Below are 23,384 nucleotides of genomic sequence, written 5' to 3'. Positions count from 1 at the left end.
TGGTCTAGTAGATGTCAAACAGGAAGTATATCTCTCTGCGAGTTCCGTTTCCAACTTTGATGTTGATAGCTCCTTATGTGTCGAAGACATGGCCGCCTAGAGCGAGGAGTGTACGCGTCTTCTGTAATAAAAGGATGCATGGTTATCACTGATTCGCTATACTTGGCTTACCTTGTAAGGCCGTCACTGATCGACAATTGACGTTCGTTTCAGCCAGTTCGGCTGTGGCGCTTCGAAGATATTCACTGTGGAGATGAACGCATAATTATATAATTTATCCCGCTCCTCAATATTTTTATAAGCTTGCGTACTTCCAGACTTCGAGGGCCCCACTCATCAGCACTGTTTTAAGTGCAAACGAATTTTTGTGGTTATATACAAACGTCACACACCGGATGTTTATCTAGTTGTGTATCTTATGTCCAAAGTTGGAAGTACTGGCCTTTTCTATGGCGACGATATGAATGTCTCCAATCTCGTTATGTACAGACTTGCTCAACCACAACATTACGTCATACAGGAAACTGGGTTGTCACGTGATTACCGCACAAAGTTCTGTGTAACAATGACAGATCGAGTGACCTTTATTTAAAGATTTGTTTACAGTGGAGTGGATATCTCGCTAGTCTGCTAGTATAACAGGTGACCTCAAGCTACCCCCTATATCTTGGCTTCTGCTTCATGGAAGGTATTATAAGTAGTCAGTATAGTGTACTGGTAGTTTAATAGTTGTGTATGCCAAGTAGTACTTTCATTACCAGTGTTGGGAGTAACGCGTTACTTATGTAACGCGTTATGTAATATTAATACTTTTGTGGTAACAAAGTAATATTATAACGAAATACGCTATAAAAACAGGTAATATAACGCAAGCTACTTTACTTACAAATGTAACGCGTTACCTAAGTAATATAGTTACTGTAACGAGTCTAATATTACGTAATATTATTACTACAAGTAACGAAGTTACTAATCTCGTTAGTTATCCTCTGAGTAACGCCTAGCCACAACGAAGTAACGAGGCCTACTGGATGAAGCTTATTCACCAGCTTCTTACTTATAACCAAAATTTGCATATTGTCCAACAACGCAATCATGTCACGTGATAAGGTGATAGTTTCACACGTTACAGCTTAAGGCTGTGGACACAAAGTAATATAATATGTAATATTATTACAGTTACTTTATTTTATGGGTAATATGTAACTGTAACTAAATAGTTCAGTTGCAAGTAATATGTAATATCACTGCTTGAAGTATCTTAGTTTACTACAGTGGTATATCCCCAGTATATGGAACAGTTAATTGTTTGTTATTTTAGCAGTTTTTCAGTAAACCCGCATTCACTGATGTTTTACTGAGAGTTTAAAACTTAGTAAAATAATTATGTTCTATATACTTAAGTTTACTGACACTTTACTATCAGTATAACTACAGTAAAGCATCTTAACAAATTAGTAAACTAAGAACCTTCAAGCAGTGTATGTAACTAGTTACTTTTACAAAGTAACTTGCCCAACACTGTTCATTACATGGACTCTAAGTAGTGAGTGAGCCTTGAGCTAATAATTTATGGCATTGTTATCAGGTGGTTACAAATCAACCAAGCTTACCAACCAATGCCATGCATTCATAAACTGTAACATTACTGGTTATCTGCACATGGGACAATGTTGGGTTGATTAGTACAAATGTCTGCTTTGTGCTGTTGCTTATACCATATGGGTGAAGCGACATAGCCAACCCAGCTAGTTAGAACATTGGCTTTGGTAATTGCAGGTTCCAGGTTCGATGCCCCCTCCTCCAACTGTAAGTTGCAGTTTCCTTGAGCAAGAGACCTACCTAAGTATGACTGTATAACTGGGACTTGGGGAAGCTAATGTCACTTAGTGGTGTCGGGGTTATGAGTTCCACGGGCATTTACCGGTTGCTTGCGAAATGTAAAAACAAAATCACGTGCACATTTCACTTGAATATTTTAAATTTTCTGATGAAAATTTGTGTTCTGCCTATCATATATAACAATCAGTATAATTATACATCACGTTTTGCTGGCAAACTGTTAACTACAATCCTTGCCATATAGTTCAAGATACTCGTATCATGGGTCACCTGTTTGATCATGTATTTGTTCTTACTACATTTTTGCAATCAACCTGAAAGTTGGTAGAAACGTGATCAGTGTCCCAGATGATTGAATTTCACGGCTTGTGTTGTACTCTTCTTGATGCTTTCCACGAGCTCTATACAATGCTCTTCACTTCTTCATTTAATAGCACTGTTGCACAGAATGTTTAGAAATTATGACCGGTATTCATTTGATACCTGGCGTTTGTTTAGTAGAAAAATTACTTGTATCCTCCCTATTGTGTTGTGCATGTTGTCAATCTTATACCGATTGTTTTATTTTGCAGAGTATTAAAACAAGATGTCACAGAATTCACCAGTTTGAACAATCCTGATGTAAGTGTGTATTATTTTGTTCGTGATTTTACTATAAACTATATGCAGTCATGAACATAATAATGTAACAAAAGTTGTAGGTGTTGTTGAATGATCCAACTATTCTAAATGTCATTACTACTATACAGTACATATTTCTTTGTATAAAAAGCCCGGTCTTGTATTTCCTTCCTAGCAGTATTGACACAGCCTGTAAATGAATCAGGCAGGCCCCGGTATTTATTTTCAAAGTGTGCTGGAAACTCCCTGGCTTATAATCAAGACAAGAGTTTATTTGCATGTGGCTTTTATACAAACAATATGGTATACATGTACCGTGGAATTTGTTAACCAGGATACTTGAAAATAAGGACACCTGCGTATTCTGGACACTTTGTAATGGTTAACAGTTAAACTTATTTTCACTATGAACATTAAAAATCTTCCCAGCATAGAAGGATAAAGAATTTCTTGCTCTCAAAATAATGGAGTATGTGTTGTGCATATTAAGAGGACCATGCTCTAAATTGCACATACTCCGTAACAAGGAATACCAATCTACTCTAAGTTACATGGAACTGAACTGGGCGTCCCTAGTAGGGAGCTTGATTTAAGTGATGGTTATTTGCATTGCCTATATAGGTTTGTAGTTGTAGATAATTTTAACAAAAGTAACTTCAGTGCCAGCAACTGTCTATCCAGTGCTTTTTTTACAAAAATTGTCAGTAGTATGATCAGAGGAGGAAGGAAACAATTTAAGGACCATTAAAATACAAATAGTTGTTTTCTGGGACAAACTAAAATGAGTGGACGATGTGAAGTGTGATCACTTGTTTAAAGTGTATACCTAGTTAGTGTTACAATGTTACAAGTGAAACACTATTTTATAGATTTCATTTTGGAAAACTAATTATAAGTGTTTTAACAAAACAAAATGTAGTAAATCACTTAATGCTGACACAAAGCGTAATCTGAATACAACAACCCCTGCTAGCTAGTGTTGTATTGTGACTATTGAGGTCGCTTATGTGGTAAAATTCCAGATACACTATGCAATTAACAAAATAGTTTTGAGTAGGGCTTATAAAGTGTTACCGACCTCTGTATAATGATAATTAAAGTGGGGTGGGCATTAACTAGGCTTTAAAATAAAGGAAGAAAACAATAGCACTATAGAATAAATGAGGGGCCTGTGCTGGCTCTTTAGAAAATGTAATGCATTAAAATTTTTACAGAAAATCGTACACTGATTTGTGGTCATACAGTACATGGAGATATACTTTGGTATAAAATTAATATTGTTATTTTTATACGTAACTACTTTCAGTTACATTAACATAAGCAGAAATGGATGATACTAATCACAAACCAGCACTATCCCTACCTGAGGTATGTATTATGTGCTGAACCCTGGGACCAAGGACCTGCGGGATCCAACTATTCTTAGAATTTTATATACTTCCCTGTGTTTACACGTTCAAGTCACTGCGTTTCATCTCGCATGGTCAGACCACTTCTACATCATCATTACTTCACATAATGTCTATGATTAAAAGCATCTTGAACAGTCTGGACTGGCTGCTCATTGGTTATCCCATGAATGCACTATTATATTACCTAACTGGAGACAAACTATTTTTCCAAGAAGCAATCACTACTGGCTATACAAGCAGTTAGGCTTGTATGCTTCTTCTGCATGAAGGCAAAATGTTTAGTTTTTATAAAGGTCACTATGTGGCTGGAAGTGTGAAAATCAGCATTCATCAGGCCTGTGCTAACCAGTCTTTCAGAGTAGGCACTAAATGCTAGGCATCATGTGAAGCATTGTGATGGAGAGTAAGTGGTCTGGCCATGCAAGTCTGGACGCTGGCATGTGACTTGGAGGTACCAATACATATTGTGAGGTATATTTTCCAAGAAAAGTTGGTCCCCACTGAGGACCCAACTTCTCTGAGGACTCCTCAGTACTGCTTGTATTATGTACACTAGTAATCACTATTGTTTTTTTGTATTTATCATTAGCATTTATATTCCAGGAGGTGAGAAGTCTATGTGTATGCAGGTGTGCTCATTCAGCACTGCCCGTTTTACAGTGAAGAACCTTTGGTGATGCTGCAGATGTCCAGATAGGGTCAAGCTTAAGACAGCAATCAATTTGTAAAGTTGTAAATTTGTGTAACTGACAATTTGATTGTAGGCATCTACAGCACCAATGTTGTTCTTTACTTGTTCTTTACATAGGTATTTGTGGAATAATCTATAATATATAGACGTGGGATTTTAGTTTGCAACACACACTCAAATGTTGAACAATGTACATCAGTATAATATTTACCACAGCAAGAATATTAACCCTCATGTCGGTATTGTAATTGCTAATGTCTCTCTATATACTGAAACAATATGAACCACGAATCTATAACTGACTGCAATGCTATTCAGTATTGGGGCCTGTGGCCTGTTTTTGTTTGAGCCTAGGTAAATTTTTTGACTAGTGTGTAGTTCCATAACTGTAACATAGACAGAATAAGTACAGTTGTGTATGAATTATGTTGTGTATGTAGTCAGACGTTTTATGCCCCAAGTGTTAAGGTTACACATCTGGTGAATGTGCGGATAGTACATTTGATGAAATTACATATCTTGCCACTTAAATAATTGTGCTGCAAGTCTTGCCTATTCTATACCTCTCATGTCTTTTCTTTTTCACAGAAAATCTACTAGATTCAATAGTGTCTTTCCATGCTCATCCTGTGTCAAGCTTACTCCACCTACCAATTCTCCCCTCACAGACCAAGGTCTGCCGGTCCATAATCCAGGATGAGCATCCACCAGTCTTTATCTTGCCTGGTTGCTTCGTACTACAGTATAGCCTGATAGGCCAAAGTCTTAAAATCAATTTTCTTCCAACAGTTATGCACTTATATTGCCGAGCTATGCTGACTTTGCTCAAGATTTGGATGTAGCATATTAATGGATAAAATCTTAATATTTACAGGAAAGGTTGAAGGTAAAACTCTGATCCAATGATTTTACATTGCCATAGAGTGCAACAGGAAATTTTTGAGGTGATAAGTTTGCTTATTGAGATTCAGCACGTTAAAAATCATTACAGCATAGTGGACCCACTTTACAACATGAAACAGGTGTGAACAAGTAACAATATCCACAACTCATTGTCTAAAGTGACAAACAGTAAGCAATTAGAATGTATACACACTTTATATATAAACTAATTGTCTTCCCATAACCTTCAGCGCAGACAGCATGCAGTAGCTCCTTCAAACAGTAGATACCTGTATGGAGTGAAAAGAGGTGTTAAAGGCACAAAGCTGCCAAAGGCACAAAGCTTCTGGTAAGGATCACAGAAAACAATCAAATCAGCAAAGGAAGCCATCACAAACCCACAAATTGACACTTCTAGAACAGTGGAGTAAGGCATTAGATAATAGAGGTAATTCAACAATGTATATATTGCAGCTGTGATGGTTGGCATAAGCCTATTTTAGGCCTAAATAATGCCTAACAGTGAATCATTTAGTCAACGCAAATTTAAGATTTACTAACTTCTCAGAAACATTTCAGATCACTCTGAAAGCATATATTTGGGCTTTATTTTGCCTCAGTTCATTCAGTACAGGCTAGTAAGGATGATGTATGTAGATTGACATTTTCCTGCTAAAATTCTCACTCGAAATTTACTTGGCTGCATTGGGTAGAACAAGTGAAGATATTTGATTGACAGTGTTGGGCAAGTTACTTTGTAAAAGTAACTAGTTACATATTACATATTACTTGCAACTGAACTATTTAGTTACAGTTACATATTACCCATAAAATAAAGTAACTGTAATATTATATTACTTTGTGTCCACAGCCTTAAGCTGTCACGTGTGAAACTACCACCTTATCACGTGACATGATTGCGTTGTTGGACAATGTGTAAATCTTGGTTATAAGTGTGAATAAGCTTCATTTAGTAAGCCTCGTTACTTCGTTGTAGTCAGGCGTTACTCAGAGGATTACTAACGAGATTAGTAACTTCGTTACTTATAGTTATAATATTACGTAATATTAGACCCGTTACAGTAACTATATTACTTAGGTAACGCGTTACATTTGTAAGTTAAGTAACTTGCGTTATATTACCTGTTCTCATGGCGTATTTCGTTATATTACTTTATTACCACAAAAGTAATAATATTACGTAACGCGTTACTCCCAACACTGTTGATTGATGATTTGATTGTCTATAAGGTATATACAAACATCACTAAAACTTTGTGACAATAGACTTGCCTCAGTGGTATCTTGAGGACTTTACATGTCACCCCAACAATACAAGTATCTCTGTGCCACTAGCACCTACAGTAATATGAAGAAGAACATTCACTACTTGTGAAAGCAGTTGCTTTTCTACACTAAAAATCACACAATATGGTGATTTGGTGAACCAGACCCTCCAGTCAACATGTTGAATTGTTGGAAACTAATGATAAACACCATAGTCCCAGTCTAAGGTAACCCGAAATACTCCTTGCAATGAGTAATGGATGTTTAATATATTATTTGCCAGCTACAAACAAGAGTACAGTATATAATAGAAACCAAGAGTGTCGAACGGTGTATTAGCGTGATTAATGATCGCATAAAATAACACGGATATTTTAGTAATTGTTCATTTATGTGAAATGGTAATTTGAAATGTGTACATGGCAAAAGGCCTTTGTTCACCAGTTTTCTGTGTTATTCAACCAAGTATTCAACAGTTATTGCCCCCAGCTCGCTAAAACAATGGCTGCACAAATGAGAGTGTTGCCACGCCTTCAGAGATCCACTTGGCAATGCCAGAACTTTAACATTAGCCATTTCCCTTTAATGCTATCACGTTTTCACTGGCTGAATTGGGCTAAATACAGCAACCTATCATGGCACTATAAACTAACAATTACTGAAATATCCATGTTACTTCATGCAATCATTTATGACTGGTAACACACCCGTTCAATACCCTTGGTTTCTATTATATACTCTCACTACAAAATATGAATTGGACTTTGTTATAGGTTGTGAACAGATAAATCATGCAAGTATCACCCATTTACAGCCATGTCAATGTACATTAAAGCACACCAAACGTACAAATGTGACAATTCACAACCAAAGTTATAACCAGTAGTTCCATTTATGACTGCACCAAATTAAGCAGTAAACACATGTTCCTAGGTAGTAGTAGTTTAACATTGCCAAAAATTAAATAAGATTACACATAACAAATAGCCAGTGATTGCAATTTATATAGAGGTGACTTTAGTAAGGAGCTTAATTTAAGCCCCTCCCCCCACACACATACTAGGGGCTGGAAACTAGCCATCTGCTACTGAGGATGTGGTCACCATTAATTTGAAAGCAAAATCTACAACATTATATGCTGGGAAAATATTAAATACTCATAGTGAAGGGAACGTTTGATAAATTAAGACTATTACTAATACTTTAGGATGGCCATATCGTGTGCGATCAACACTTTCAATTTTTTTATAAAACCATGTCCAAAGACTGGACATGGTCTATATTAAACAAATAATACACACTTACATCAGGATTGTTCAAACTGGTGAATTCTGTGACATCTTGTTTTAATGCTCTGCAAAATAAAACAATCGGTATAAGGCACAACACAATAGGGAGGATACAAGTAATTTTTCTACTAAACAAACGCCAGGTATCAAATGAATACCAGTCATAATTTCTAAACATTCTGTGCAACAGTGCTATTAAATGACGAAGTGAAGAACATTGTGTAGAGCTCATGGAAAGTATCAAGAAGAGTACAACACAAGCCGTGAAATTCAATCATCTGGGACACTGATCACGTTTCTACCAACTTTTAGGTTGATTGCAAAAATGTAGTAAGAACAAATACATGATCAAACACGTGACCCATGATACAAATATCTTGGCAAGGATTGTAGTTAACAGTTTGCCAGCAAAACGTGATGTATAATTATACTGATTGTTATATATGATAGGCAGAACACAAATTTTCATCAGAAAATTTAAAATCTTCAAGTGAAATGCGCACGTGATTTTGTTTTTACATTTCGCAAGCAACCAGTAAATGCCCGTGGAACTCATAACCCCGATACCACTAAGTGACATTAGCTTCCCCAAGTCCCAGTTATACAGTCATACTTAGGTAGGTCTCTTGCTCAAGGAAACTGCAACTTACAGTTGGAGGAGGGGGCATCGAACCTGGAACCTGCAATTACCAAGCCAATATTCTAACCAGCCGGGTTGGCTATGTCGCTTCACCTATATGGTATAAGCAACAGCACAAAGCAGGCATTTGTACTAATCAAAGTTCAAATCCCAATATTGTCCCATGTGCAGATAACCAGTAATGTTACAGTTTATGAATGCATGGCATTGGTTGGTAAGCTTGGTTGATTTGTAACCACCTGATAACAATGCCATACATTATTAGCTCAAGGCTCACTCACTACTTAGAGTCTATGTAATGAAAGTACTACTTGGCACACAACTATTAAACTACCAGTACACTATACTGACTACTTATAATACCATCCATGAAGCAGAAGCCAAGATATAGGGGGTAGCTTGAGGTCACCTGTTATACTAGCAGACTAGCGAGATATCCACTCCACTGTAAACAAATCTTTAAATAAAGGTCACTCGATCCGTACGCAGAACTTTGTGCGGTGATCACGTGACAACCCAGTTTCCTGTATGACGTAATTTTGTGGTTGAGCAAGTCTGTACATAACGAGATTGGAATGTCTCGAGCGGATGGCGCAACTTTCCCCTGTAGTAAAAAGAACGGATTACGCTACGTAGTACAATATACTCCAACTATTAGAACAATTCATTGAGAGTTCTTATGCTAAGTTTCAGATGTCTAGGGACTTGGGTGTTGAAGTTAGAGCGTTGTGAACAAACTCGCTTATATCAAGAAAGTACCGAAAAAAAACTTCGGTAACGCCCGTTTATGGCAATATATTAGCCATTCGATAATAAAGGGATATAAATTATATATATATATATAAATCCCTTTATTATCGAATGGCTAATATATTGCCATAAACGGGCGTTAGCTACCTAAGTTTTTTTTCGGTACTTTCTTGATATAAGCGAGTTTGTTCACAACGCTCTAACTTCAATACCCAAGTCCCTAGGCATCTGAAACTTAGCATAAGAACTCACAATGAAAATAAATTATTAACATTAAATCTATCTAATGACGATGATGAGTCACAAAATACTATTTCGCTTGATTGGCATACGTCTTTATGAGCTCTGGCCATCAGTGGAGTGCAAATGGCTAATATCATTGGATTAACTCTCTTCCTTTTCTTGCGTTTAGGTTCTTCACCTGCCTCTGTATCTGTGTCAACTATATCATCAGCTTCTGAAGTTTGTTCATACCACTGTATTATGGCCTTCCCATCTATTTCATTGTTGGCAGTATTATATTCATCGACTTTCTCTTGAAGCTTTTTCAAATAATTCTTTTCCATCATCTGTGCCATAGTGTGTTTCCCTCCATTTTGTAAACAGGCGACAAATATCTGACAGTAATGGATTTTTTGCCCTGTCAGCTAAGGACTCTTGTACATCCATCTCTGTATTAGATTGTATGTAAAACATTTGTTCATATGCATGACGTGCGGACAATGGGCTGTGACCATTTTCAAAGAATTCATAAATTTGTTCTTTAGTGTCATCTGAAATATCGCGGAAACTTAGAGCATGAGCTGAAGTAATAGGGTGGTTGTGCATAAACTCAAGGTTTAAAACAGTATTATGTGTTAGCAGATAGGGTTTAAATTTTTGTGCCATTCTTTGCTTTTTAGTTGGTATTTGTACAGTCAATGTAAACTTTGATGAACACTGAGTCTTTTTGTTCCTAAGTTCTCCAGTTAATGGTCTTTTGGCCTTTTTACACTTTGTCATTGCTGATGCTGCAATTTGTTTTGGTGTTAGTTTTTTCCTAATATGTTGGCAGTGTCTTTCTGTTTTGTACAAAACACGAGAACACCCTGCTTTAAATGTCCGAGTTACACGGTAAGTTGTTAGACTATGAGCTTGCATTCTGTCCAGCCATTCTAATGCTTCAGCTTGATCACTAATATTTATACGGATCCGGCATGAAAAAGTGAATGGAGGGGCACCATCAAAGCATTTCCTGTGGTATGGGTTGAAACAACTCTATGACATATGTGTACTTCTCATTTGGTGGAAACACTGTTTGAAGACTGTCACACAGGTTTTCCCAAGCTAAAACATCACAATTTGAATCACTATCTGGTAGATGAATAGGTTTTCGGAGTGGGCTATCTGGCTCACTATCACCAGTTGAATCTGTTAGCATATCAACCTGATCAGTAGCTTCACCAGTTTTAATATTACTCTCTAATGTAATACTTTCAATATCGGAATCATTAACCTTAACCAAATTACTCTGCTCAGGAATCACAATCAGTTTGTTGGTATGTAGTTCTTTGACCATATCATTTCGTATGGAATGCATGTCTTCCTACTGATATTAGTAAATAACATTTTATCATTACAGTCTACAGCAGTGCATGGCTCAAGAACCATCTCGGTAGCATGTGGGTATCAATTCCTATTCTAGATCAGCTGTTTACTGAGTGTTGATGCAATACAAATTTAGTCGTTATAACCACTAATACTCAAAAAAAAGCCAAAAAAAAAGCCAATTCATGCCCATGGCTACAACCTGTTTACTTTAAAACAACAGCTAGGTGTTGGGAATTAGTTTTATGAAAAAGGCCTCTTCAAAATATCCGAAAATAAAAAACCCTTTGAAATTTCCTGCTATACAGCAGAAAATAATTGTGTGATTCACCTGGTATAAAAAAAAATTATATCTATTAACTTACTTGTGTGAAGTTCATAGGAAACTTCCCAATGAAACACTTTGCATACTACAAAAGGAGGATGTAACAACAGTATGGCTTATATGCCTGCTCACCTGAAGCAGAAACACACCACAATCACTGGAATTATATTGTTTAGGTATATCCTGTGTTTTGCAAAGTAATCGGCAGTTTTGTACTATCTATTGTTTACCTTTTCATTAACAAAAGTCCACTGACTGAAGTTTATGGAAACATTCTCTTTTTCTGCTCTCTTCTGAAGAAATTCACTATATACCAGTACATATTACAACTCTTAGTGCTTGTGTACAGTGTATATGGATGGTAACCTGGTAACATCAAAGTATGGAGATGACTTCACATTCGAGTCAAAGTAAGTCATTTTCTGTTCTTGCAAGTTCACAACCTACACAATCATAAACATATACAACTGAAATTATAGAGCAGCATATATTCACCTACCATTAGTGTCCAATGGCACTCCATGTGGTTATACACAAACGATATGTGACTGAATTTGACAAAACAAGGCTTCGACGCACAAAGCTTTGTTAGGAGATATGGCGATTTTAAGGAATCATTGTGTAATAACTTCCCAGTGCCTACAGCTGTGCAAACAAAATTTGCACCAATTGTTCATCTGATCACTAGCTATCACTGAGTGGGTGTATACATTTCTGATACCCAAAATTTGCCCTGTTTTGAGCAGCTTTTTTCGAGCGGGTAATAATATCACAGATGGCAGTACTAACGGTGGGAGGGTGGGGGTGGACGGTGGTCTTAATATACGGGTATAAAATGGAGTAAGAAGACGATTGGAATCCAGAGGCCAAGTTTGGGCTCTCCATGGCTCTCCATGGCCCTAAAATCACTCCAAATTGACTGAGAACACTATTGGCGAGCTCTCTGTGAAGTCCCAGCTCACTACACACCATTATCACAAAGCCATGGCCATTTAATGGTGCCAATCTCACACTCGTGGCTTTGACAGGATCGGAAGAAAGCTGCTACAGAAACCAGACTTGCCAGTGCTGAAGGAAGTACAGTGTGAAATATGATAGTGTATTAGGCCAGCAATCCATTTCTGGTAAAATCGTAAGTTTGATTTTGTGTGTGTGGAAGCCTTGTTATATGAAATCCGGTCACATATGTAGTCAGCCTTCATCAGCTTGAGCTGCGGATATCAGACACAATAACTAAAGCCAGTAAACTATATTATTGGTTTCTCATCCACAAAATTGGGATTTTCATGTTGGCGGGAGTTTTTTCATTATTTATTCTTGAAGAAACTGCACTGCACCAGCAAGCTATCAGCTACAAATGTTATAAGTAGGGCTGGGACAAAAAGTGAAATTTACCTTTGGACATTCACTAATAAAATGTTTGAACATTCGAAGCTTTTCAAGCTACAGGTTTTCTTGCATTTGTTCAATCACATTGTTCTTAAGTTTTATCTTTCTAATCCTATTTAATAAGTATTTGGAAAGTGCATAGCAGTGGCACTGAATGACGTGATTGACTGATTGATTGATTGAAAATGGACGTGTCTGCTATACTGCAACCATGTACAGGCAAACATCAACTAATGGCTAAAAAGGACATTTTCCATGTATTACCTATCACATTATAAGGCATGTTAAGGCTACAACTACGGTAGCAAGCTAAACTGTGATGGTTTAAAAGTGGGTGTGGCACATGAAGATTGTAAAGAGACAAACAATGTTCACACAAGATGAATAAGCAGCTGCAATAAAGATAACGACGTTTATTTGTAATTCTTTCATAGGCTATAAATGCATTATGAAGCTTTGAAGGATAGATTTAAAATTCGAAGATAACTTAACTTTCGAACCCATGAAGCATTCGAAGCTTCGTCCCAGCCCTAGTTAAAACCCAATCCTTCTAATAGTTTTTGCTGTTTTTTGAGCAGCAAGATGCCTCCTGTACTGGCTGTCAAGGTTCCTCAACCCATAAAATATGCAGCCACACATGTTCTTAGTAGTAGTTAGAGCTGAAACATTTGATTCACTTGGATATTTGCTTGGTTGTGCTAGTATTTGGCAAAGTGAAAATAATCTATTTTATCAAGAACTGCAGCACATTTTGATATTCGTCAGAGATTTGTTTTCAATTCTAGTTTTGATATTCATTTTAGCTCTAGCAGCAATAATGAAATTTAAGGTAATCAGGTAAAACTGATGTGGGAAAGGATGAGAAACAATCAACTTATTAATGAAAGGTTACAACTTACATTGCGGTAATACTGGATCACTGAGTCTACACCTTCTGTAAGCATCTTTCTGGTAACTTGACTATTCACTATTTCTATACGTATTTCCTATACATGCAAAATAGTTACATCATCAAATAATGATAGCTATGTTATCTATAAACACATACATGAGTGTACAAAAGAATAAGGAAATTTTCAAGTAGTAATGACTTTACAATAAAAGTACTTGAACAAAGGGATCAGCACCCGAAGTGCAAATGTCATCCTACAATAATCCCTAATCTTCCTGGTTCCTTACACTTCTCTGTTAAGTCTTTTGTGTGCTAACTATCCCAAATTGACAAACTTATGCTGCCAGCAAAAGTGGGAACAAAAAAGCAGGACAAATGTAAACCCATGGTGTGTGTAATTGTACTGTGCATGATATCTCTAACAGTAAGAAATCAAAAGCCTATCGTTATTGAGTTACAGTTTTCTGAAAGCATCAGTTAGAAAATGGTAAGCATAAAATCCTTTGATCTTTGGAAATAATGAGGTCTTTAAAATCACTAAGAGACCTCTGAAGAGGTTTATAGACAGTACAAAAAATCTACTTAAAAACTTTGTAGCAACATAAACTTAATTTTTAGTTTCTTATCCTGCAACACTGAAAATAGCAATGTGTGGGAGAACAGATTTCTATTTTACTTTACCAGCGGTACAATTGATGCAGTAAGAAAAATGAAAGTGATGGTGGGGATGAGAAACTAATAATTATAATGACATGGCCAAATTTAAGCATTTTGGGACACAAAAAGGCACTATATATTACCAATAGCATAATTATCAGCCAGCACCTATTATCAACTCGACCATGCATCCACGAATATTTCCATAATCTGTGATAGTGACATGTAGAGCTCTGGTTGCTGCTGCATTTTTTTATAAGCACCCACTTATACGTGCCTGATTGAAACCAGGATGAAGACGCCGCAGGAAGGGACTCTTGACAACTGACCAGAACAGACAACAGCTGCTCACTCTCAACACTATCAACTGAAAACAAGGAAAGAGACACTATTTGTTGTATTTGGAATCAAAAAAGCAACAAAGTTCCCGATAGAAAATTTACGTGATCACATGGACTGAATAATAGTAGTTGCACTTGCAAAAAGTGTAATAGAAATTACTTCTAATTGTTCTTGGTTTGACACAGCTGGTTTTAGATCCATTATTGAATGGTTTTGTCAATATCTCGTTTGAAAAGCATGGAAAGGATGTGACACTTGGTGGGATAATGCACTAGTAGCCACTGAATAACATCATAATAAGTAATATCATACTAAGCAGAATATAGCAGAGTTTTGTTATAGCCAGTAGTAGCTGGAAGTCAATAATTGTGCAATTGTAAATGTATGGCTTAGCAATAAATAGCAAATTTACACAGTCTTGGTCTAGCACGCAGAGCTTGTCAGTGGAATGGCTCATGTGAAGTTTATGAGATAGCTCAAGGAAAGATGAAGAGAATGGTGAAAAGGGGAAGTTGATAGGATGTACCAACTTGAAGTTATGATTATATAGAAGGACCAAACTTAGTTGAAAATTGGCCACTTATGCTACTGCCAATGTACCATGAAGGCTGGTTTATGGTTACTGAGTGTTTTTGTGGAAAAGTACAAACCTTCATGGTTCCTATGTAGTATTGCTGTAGTGTATGCTAAGCGTGATAACATTAGTTTAGTAGCTATCACTTAGGCCCCTATTTGGTGATTATTAGTTTCTCATCCACAGCCCGCATCCTTCTTAAGCTACCGCATGGTAAGCCATTATTTACTCTGCGCATGCTCAGAAGAGCACGTGATACCAAACTGTTATAATTTTTAGTTGATGAACGGTACACTGCGCTATATATCGCCAGGAGAACTGTTGTTTTCCTTAACAAATTGCTGCAGTGCCAGTTGCAATCGTGCTCTATCGACTTCATCAAAGCAGGCTTTCAGTTGACTGTCGAAAAACAGTTGGCGATATCGAAAAGTAGAATCAGCTGGTGAAGGAAATGTTTGTAGTAAGAAAGAAAGACAATTTGGACAAGGTCTGTAAATCAGTGTGTTAATATTATAAAATAATGGCATAATGGTAATACCCTCCCGCCCGCATCATAATAATTAGAAAGGCTGGATGAGAAACTAATAATCACCGAATAGGAGCCTTACCAGTGACACATTAGCATACACATTAATCAGCTGCAAATATCTTGTGATGACCTATGTAGCACAATCGTGCACACCAATAATTACAGCATTCTGAATGCCGAGTACTTTCTTACTTTATCACTTAACCAACCCCCTGTAGTCAAGCAAGACATGTCTTCTTCAGTAAGGCTTGACCCATCACATAACTCAGAATCTTCATCACTCAGACTCAGCACGATTGCATCATCATTCTACAAAGACGCGTAACTTCAGTGACGTGTGGCGTGATCACTTCCAAGTGTTTTTAAATTCAAATACAGCGCAATCAATAGAAGTGTATAGGCACTCATAAATGTATAGGCACTCATAAAACAATTTCACATACGTTCATGAAGAACTATAAGTGGTTTCCCACCAATGAGCGAGCAATGAGAAGGCACGGGCTAATAAAATTGTAGTAACCAAGACTAATGTTTCAACTTACATTGTTATCCATGAAGGCTAATCCGTTCTAACATAGATCCAACGAGGAAAAAACACGGGTTCAACGCCTGGCGGCAGGTGGCGAGCCAATATGCGCCAATATTTACCACGCATGCGCATATTTTGGAAAGGAAAATTTTCTAAGTCAGAAGTGCGTCCAAAAAAAAAAAATTTGCCAGGGCCTGCAAAAACAGGGCATGTGGGCACAAACTGCATCCTGTAACTATACGGGTCATATCTCAGTAATGAAACAGAATATTTGCATTCTGTAACTTGCATCATAACGCCGATTATACAGTGGCGTAGCTACCATTGAGGCAACCGAGGCAGCTGCCTAGGTAAAAAAATGCTCAACATTTCAGGTTGAGCAGGCCTGAGTTTTGGCATCCCGAATTTTCTACTCAAACATTACTCAACAACATAACAGTTACTGTACTACACATAATAGAAGTAGGGCCGGAGCCCACGGTGACAAGGTCTGGCATTGGTTGGACCACTTTTCAGCTACTTGAATTTGTATCATGGAAAAAGATCGAGATACTGTAATAGAACAGTCATCATAATATACTCTAATAGAGCATTCAGTATAGAGCGTTCAGTACAGATTATAGCCACTGTTTTCATTACACTGCTTGTTCTATATCATCTACATTTATGTTATAATTATCTTTTTATTACTTTTCAAAAGTTCCCATGAGTCAACTGCATGGTATTGCATTGAGCTAATTGATCATGCATATCATGCATTAGCAGTTACAATCAAATAATAGCCTCCACATACCAAGTCAAAGCACATTATTTCAAAATTTTCCTTGAGGGAGCATGCAGCCAGACTCCTTAGCTTGTCATGCTTAGCACATGCAGTTGAAAGAGATAACCTCTGACTTAAATATCACATCAGAACAAAAAAGTATCTGAGTGACCACTCGAAATATCTAATCAGTTTTATTGTGTTGAACGTAATAAACTAGTCTAATAATTGAAGCATGGCAATGGCGGATCCAGGATGGGGCATTTGGGGCAAATGGCGGATCCAGGATGGGGCATTTGGGGCAAATCCCCCCCCTTCAAGAAATTGCATACAAGATCGAGATACTCTAATAAAGCAGTCAATTACTCTAATAAAGCAGTCACAATGTTCATGAGGCATTGCAGCTTACATATGAAGCTATAAATAGGATTTTATTTTACATAACATACGTGATATAATATATTTGGTAAAGGATAACTAGCTATTATTGTTGTGACCTTTTTTTTTTTTTTGCTCTTCAACTTTTTTCAGCAAGGTGCCCCCCTCTTTCCAGACTCTGGATCCGCCCCTGCATGGTATATACTGTAGCATTAACCATTACTTATGACATGTACAGTTTCTTCCATCCAACAAGAGAGTCGACCTGCAAATGCTGTACCATCAATGCTTGAAAGTGTTTGTGAATCAGTTGTGAATGAGTCAGAAGCAGACCCTCTAATTAGGTCATGTATAAACTTTGCCTCAGTAAAATTTTTTTTCTGGCTACGCCACTGTTATATGCTTACTAAGAGCTGAAAATTGCAATTCCATAGTATAATGGTACAAAACGTTAGGAGTGATGAAAGTTTGAAAAAGTAGGCAAAAATCATGTGCCCACCAGCGTTGAAACCGGGTCACATTTTCTCCGGGTCTGACCCGGTTTACAAATTATCCGGGTCTGACGATCACGTGAGAAACGAAATTGTTCGTTTGACGACGTGGAAACTTATAAAAGCTATCGCGTAGCTCTTTCATGAGCCACTCCCACTTATCGCGTTACAAACATACGCTCACCCACGCCCATTTATAAGTAAGTGCAATATGTAGCACAAAACTGAATGTATCTATGGTGAGGGGTAGCTATTGTTAATAGGTGATGACCCCCTTTTTTTTTTTGGTCTTCAACCTACAGCTAGGCTGGAGTTGCAATTCTAAAAGTCTGGATCCTCCCCTGTTTACTCATCACGAATCGAACGCTCAAAATGTAGTCTCGCTCGCTGGAGACTAGCCGAAACATAGCTCGGTTGTTTCTTCATGTAAATGTCACGAAATATATTAATAAATACATATGTATTTGCATTTTTTAAATACAGTTGCTAATCTTATAGATTATAATAACAACGTGGCGTATGTATTTTTGTAAAATCAGACTTACAGGCATAGCTATAAGGATGATGCTCTGAGTTCTAGTTCATTTTTGGAATCCATGTGGTGTAGAATTTCCTTAACCAACAAAGACTGCTTACTATTTGGCGTAGTCTATCGTTCTCCCAATAGTAATATCGATAATTTTAATAACTTATGTTCCTTACTTACACAAGCTACTAATACAGGTGTATCACATTTACTTAATATAGCTGGAGACTTTAACATGCCTCATATAAATTGGAATATGCTGAGTACAACATCAAATTGTGGTTGTGATGGGGCATTTTTATCATTACTTGATGACCTTTTTATCACTCAACATGTTACATTTCCAACTAGATATAGAAATGACCAAACTCCATCTATATTAGATCTTATCTTAAGTACTTACCAACATGAAGTGACAGATCTCACTTCATTGCCTCCACTTGGCAAAAGTGATCATGTTGTTATCAGTTTTGAATTTTTGTGTTATCACTCTATAGAATGTGTTAATGTGCCCAAGTATTTATATGGACGTGGAGACTATAGATTCATGTCACATGAATTACTTGATACTAATTGGGCACAACAATTTGAAGGACAAGATATGGAATCTATGTGGCTGTGTTTTCATGCTAAACTATTAAACTTGATTGACAAGTATATTCCAGTTAAAACTGCTAGCTCTAAGCCCAAACCAAAATGGCTGGATTGGCCTACACTCAAAGCAATCAAGCTTAAACATAAAACATGGAATACTTATAAGGCCACCAAACGCCATGTTGACTACATCTTGTATAGCAAGTGTAGAAACTATGCTACTGCAGCTGTTAAACATGCCAAGTCAACATTTGAAACCAAATCAGCAAGAGACATTCAACACAACCCCAACCTGTTTTGGAAATATGTCAGAAGTAACACCATGGTACGAGTAGACGTAGACAAATTACTTAAAGATGATGGTACCTTAACTTGCTCTGATCATGAAGTGGCTAACCGTCTTAATGACTTTTTTACTAGTGTGTATACTGATGAACCTACATCTGAGGTACCAACATTACCTGACAGATCCAACGGCAGTACACTTCAGCATACTGAGATAACTCACGAGGATGTCTTACATCAGCTCAATCGCCTTAAACCAAACAAATCATGTGGTCCAGAATCCAGATAAATGCCACTCACAAGTGCTGAAAAATGTAAATGATGGACTTATTGTACCACTCTATTACCTTTACAACATATCCTTAACCTTGCCATTAAGCTGGAAAGAAGCTACAATAGCACCAATATTTTAAAAAAGTGACAGAAAGCTCCCAAACAATTATCGCCCTATTAAACTGCCATCTTCTGCAGACTTTTAGAAGCCATCATCAGAGACAAGATAATGTCATATTTTGCATCTAATAATTTCTTTAGTAATGAACAGTTTGGGTTTAGAAGCAAAAGATCCTGTGAAGCTCAATTGTTGACAATTATGGAACATTCGAGTAGAGTTATTGAAGATGGTACAAGTATTGATGTAATCTATTTAGATTTTCAAAAAGCATTTGACAAGGTGCCACACAGACGTTTAATGACTAAATTGAAAGCTTATGGGATTCAAGGTAATGTGCTTAATTCGTTAGAAAATTTTTTGTCAAACAGAAAACAGAGAGTCTCAGTTCGTGGATCTTACTCTGACTGGACTAATGTAATTAGTGGCGTCCCACAAGGTAGTGTTTTAGGACCTACCCTTTTCATCATATATGTTAATGACTTGCCAGATGCTTTACTAAGTTTCTCAGGTCTGTTTGCTGATGATACCAAATTATATCGTCCTATCACCTCACCTGTTGATACTGATCTGTTGCAACAGGATTTAAACTTTGTGCTTGAGTGGTGTGGTACTTGGTTGTCATTTCTAAACTTCCCTAAGTGAAAGCATATGAGTATTGGCCCCAAATCTACATCCAAGCAGTATTACTTTTACATAAACAATGATGCACACCCTATTAGTACTGTTCAAGAGGAGAAAGATTTGGGTGTCACATTTGATGAAAACTTACATTTTAAGACACACATTAATCAAATAATACACAAAGCCAACAATGTGTTAGGCACCATCAAACGAAACTTTAATTCCAGAGATCCTGTTGTAATACGATTACTTTACACCACACTTGTAAGGCCAATTCTAGACTATGCCTCTACCATATGGAATCCTCATCTTTTGGGAAAAATCCATGAGCTGGAAAATATTCAAAGAAGAGCCACAAAGTTGATACCTACCCTTCAAAACTTACCCTATTCTGACAGACTACAAAGCCTCAATTTACCTAGTTTATCTTACTGTCGAAATCGTATGGACTTAATTATGACATATAAATTTTGAATGGAGCAGTATTAGTAGATAAAGAATATTTTTTTACAATGAACACCAGTTACAGTACTAGATCTAATGGATTTAAGATTTATAAGAAATTTAATAAGACTTCAACATGACGCTTTGCCTTTTCACATAGAATAATCAATAACTGGAATTCCTTACCCTATGAAATTGCCACTTCTCCCAATGTACTAAGTTTTAAGACTAATTTAGATCATTTTTTGTATAATCAACGTTTTTCATTTGTATGATTTAATTGAGATTAGTTTTATAAGACTCTGTCTTCTTTTTGACCAATTATACATAATAATAATAATACAGGTACAACTTGTACCACCGGTACTGTTGGTAGTGTAGGTACTGCTGGTACTGTTGGTACTACCGGTACTGTTGGTACTACTGGTACTGTAGGTACTGCTAGTACTACTGGTACTGCTGGTACTACTGGTACTGCTGGTACTACTGGTACTGCTGGTACTACTAGTACTGTTAGTACTACTGGCACTGGTAGTACTACTGGTACTGGTGGTACTACTGGTACTGGCGGTACTGCTGGTACTTCTGGTACTGGTGGTACTGCTGGTACTAATGGTACTGTTGGTACTACTGGACTGGTACTGTTGGTACTGGTTGTTCTGTTCGTACTACTTGTAATGTCGGTACTGGTGTTACTGTTGGTACTACTGGTACTAGTGATACTGTTTGTACTACTGGTACTGTTGGTGTTGGTGGTACTACCGGTACTGTTGATACTACTGGTACTGTTGGTACTACTGGTACTGTTGGTACTACTGGTACTGTTGGTACTACTGGTACTGTTGATACTACTCAGGGGCGGATCCAGGGGGGAGGCTTTGGGGGCTGAAGCCCCCCTTCATATTTAGGCCTTACTTGATCAATATACTGAGTATTATAATGAAATTTTTTGTCTTAGCATAATTATATGATCACTAATAATACAAATACTCATAAAACCACCTTATAAACGCCTTTCCAAGGTATTATCAGTGGATTTATGCTAAAATTTATGCAACAAGGACCCGAATCAGCATTGGAGGTTTACAAGATCGAGATACTCTAATAGAGCAGTCAGCTAACTACTCTAATAGAACATTCACTGGAAACATGTAGTTGGTTCTGTTATGGAATTTTTTCAAATCTGCCTGCACCTATACATGCAATGAAATGAATTGGTCTGTTTAAAGGGCTTCATTCATCTACTTGTGTAGTTATTATATATGACAATACTTAATTCAGGTTCACAATTTCCATTGAAAATGCTCTCAGATTCAATCTTGTATTGTTCAAATTTCAAAATTTTCCACTTTCAACATTATTATTCTAACATGCACCTATTCAGTGTTGTGCAATTGTGAGAGGGGTGCATCATGTACTTGGTTGTCTGTACCTACCCAAACTTTTCCATTAGCAAAATGCTTCAGAGAGCCATAACTATAATCTAAAGGCAGTATATAAAATATCTACAGGCAGAAAATATTAGGAATTTTATGTGGAAATGTCTCCAAATTGCAGTGTTTTAGCATCTATTTTTCAAAATTTTCCTGGGGGGGGGCATGCCCCCAGACCCCCCTAGTTCCAGCATGCTTTGCATGCTGGGAAGTGTGCTTCGCTACCTCTACCCAAGAGATTAGTACCTTGAGTTAGCCCCCCCCCCTTTATAAATCCTAGATCCGCCCCTGCTACTGGTACTGTTGGTACTGGTGGTACTGTTGGTACTAATGGTACTGCTGGTACTACTTGTACTGTTGGTACTATTGGTACTATTGGTACTACTGGTACTGTTGGTACTGGTTGTACTGTTCGTGCTACTGGTAATGTTGGTACTGGTGGTACTGGTGGTACTACTGGTACTACTGGTACTAGTGATACTGTTCGTACTACTGGTACTGTTGGTACTGGTGGTACTACCGGTACTGTTGGTACTACTGGTACTGTTGGTACTAGGTACTGTTGGTACTACTGGTACTGTTGGCACTACTGGTACTGTTGGTACTACTGGTACTGTTGGTACTGGTGGTACTGTTGGTACTACTGGTACTGTTGGTACTACTGGTACTGTTGGTACTACTGGTACTGTTGGTACTACTGGTACTGTTGGTACTACTGGTACTGTTGGTACTACTGGTACTGTTGGTACTGTTGGTACTGTTGGTACTACTGGTACTGTTGGTACTACTAGTACTGCTGGTACTACTTGTACTGTTGGTACTACTTGTACTGTTGGTACTACTAGTACTGGTGGTACTGTTGGTACTGGAAGTACTTGTGATACTGTTGGTACTGCTGGTATTGGTGGTACTGTTGGTACTGGTAGTACTACTGGTACTGTTGGTGCTGCTTGTACTACTGGTACTGCTGGTACTATTGGTACTTCTGGTACTACTGGAACTGGTGTTACTGTTGATACTGCTGGTACTGTAGGTACTGGTGGCACTAGTTGTACTGGTGGTAATGTTGGTACTGGTGGTAATGTTGGGGTGCTGGCGGTACTACTGGTTCTGGTGGTACTATTGGTACTGGTAGTACTACTGCTACTGCTGGTATTGTTGGTACTGGTTGTGCTTTTAGTAGTACTGATACTGTTGGCACTTTGATGTGGGATTTC

At 37.4% G+C, this 23,384-nt stretch overlaps 1 protein-coding gene and 3 long non-coding RNA genes across 4 annotated transcripts; 2 read left to right on the top strand and 2 right to left on the bottom strand.

The window, feature by feature from the left end:
- Nucleotides 1–555: 555 nt before the first annotated feature.
- LOC136245157 (uncharacterized) lies at nucleotides 556–4,827 on the top strand. Its single transcript, XR_010695791.1, has 3 exons — nucleotides 556–688; nucleotides 2,415–2,463; nucleotides 4,479–4,827. It is a non-coding gene; the product is annotated as an uncharacterized lncRNA (long non-coding RNA).
- A 772-nt stretch (nucleotides 4,828–5,599) lies between these two features.
- LOC136245150 (uncharacterized) lies at nucleotides 5,600–9,183 on the bottom strand. Its single transcript, XR_010695790.1, has 4 exons — nucleotides 9,028–9,183; nucleotides 8,041–8,089; nucleotides 6,742–6,807; nucleotides 5,600–5,738 (listed from the first exon to the last, which is right to left on the bottom strand). It is a non-coding gene; the product is annotated as an uncharacterized lncRNA (long non-coding RNA).
- Nucleotides 9,184–13,613: 4,430 nt separating this feature from the next.
- Nucleotides 13,614–16,018, bottom strand: LOC136246562 (uncharacterized). The gene is made up of 3 exons (XR_010696634.1): nucleotides 15,902–16,018; nucleotides 15,789–15,839; nucleotides 13,614–13,701 (listed from the first exon to the last, which is right to left on the bottom strand). It is a non-coding gene; the product is annotated as an uncharacterized lncRNA (long non-coding RNA).
- A 2,634-nt stretch (nucleotides 16,019–18,652) lies between these two features.
- On the top strand, nucleotides 18,653–19,564 carry LOC136248085 (uncharacterized). Its single transcript, XM_066039900.1, has one exon. The coding sequence runs from the start codon at nucleotides 18,653–18,655 to the stop codon at nucleotides 19,562–19,564; it is 912 nt and encodes a 303-aa protein (XP_065895972.1).
- Nucleotides 19,565–23,384: the final 3,820 nt, after the last annotated feature.

This window comes from Dysidea avara, chromosome 2, assembly GCF_963678975.1.
Source record: "Dysidea avara chromosome 2, odDysAvar1.4, whole genome shotgun sequence".
Classification (NCBI taxonomy): domain Eukaryota; kingdom Metazoa; phylum Porifera; class Demospongiae; order Dictyoceratida; family Dysideidae; genus Dysidea; species Dysidea avara.
This window is presented reverse-complemented; position numbering and strand designations above follow the sequence as displayed.

What these genes read in the sequence shown, in the direction of transcription:
- LOC136248085 (XM_066039900.1), top strand. Translation starts at nt 18,653, where the DNA reads ATGCTGAGTACAACATCAAATTGTGGTTGTGATGGGGCATTTTTATCA.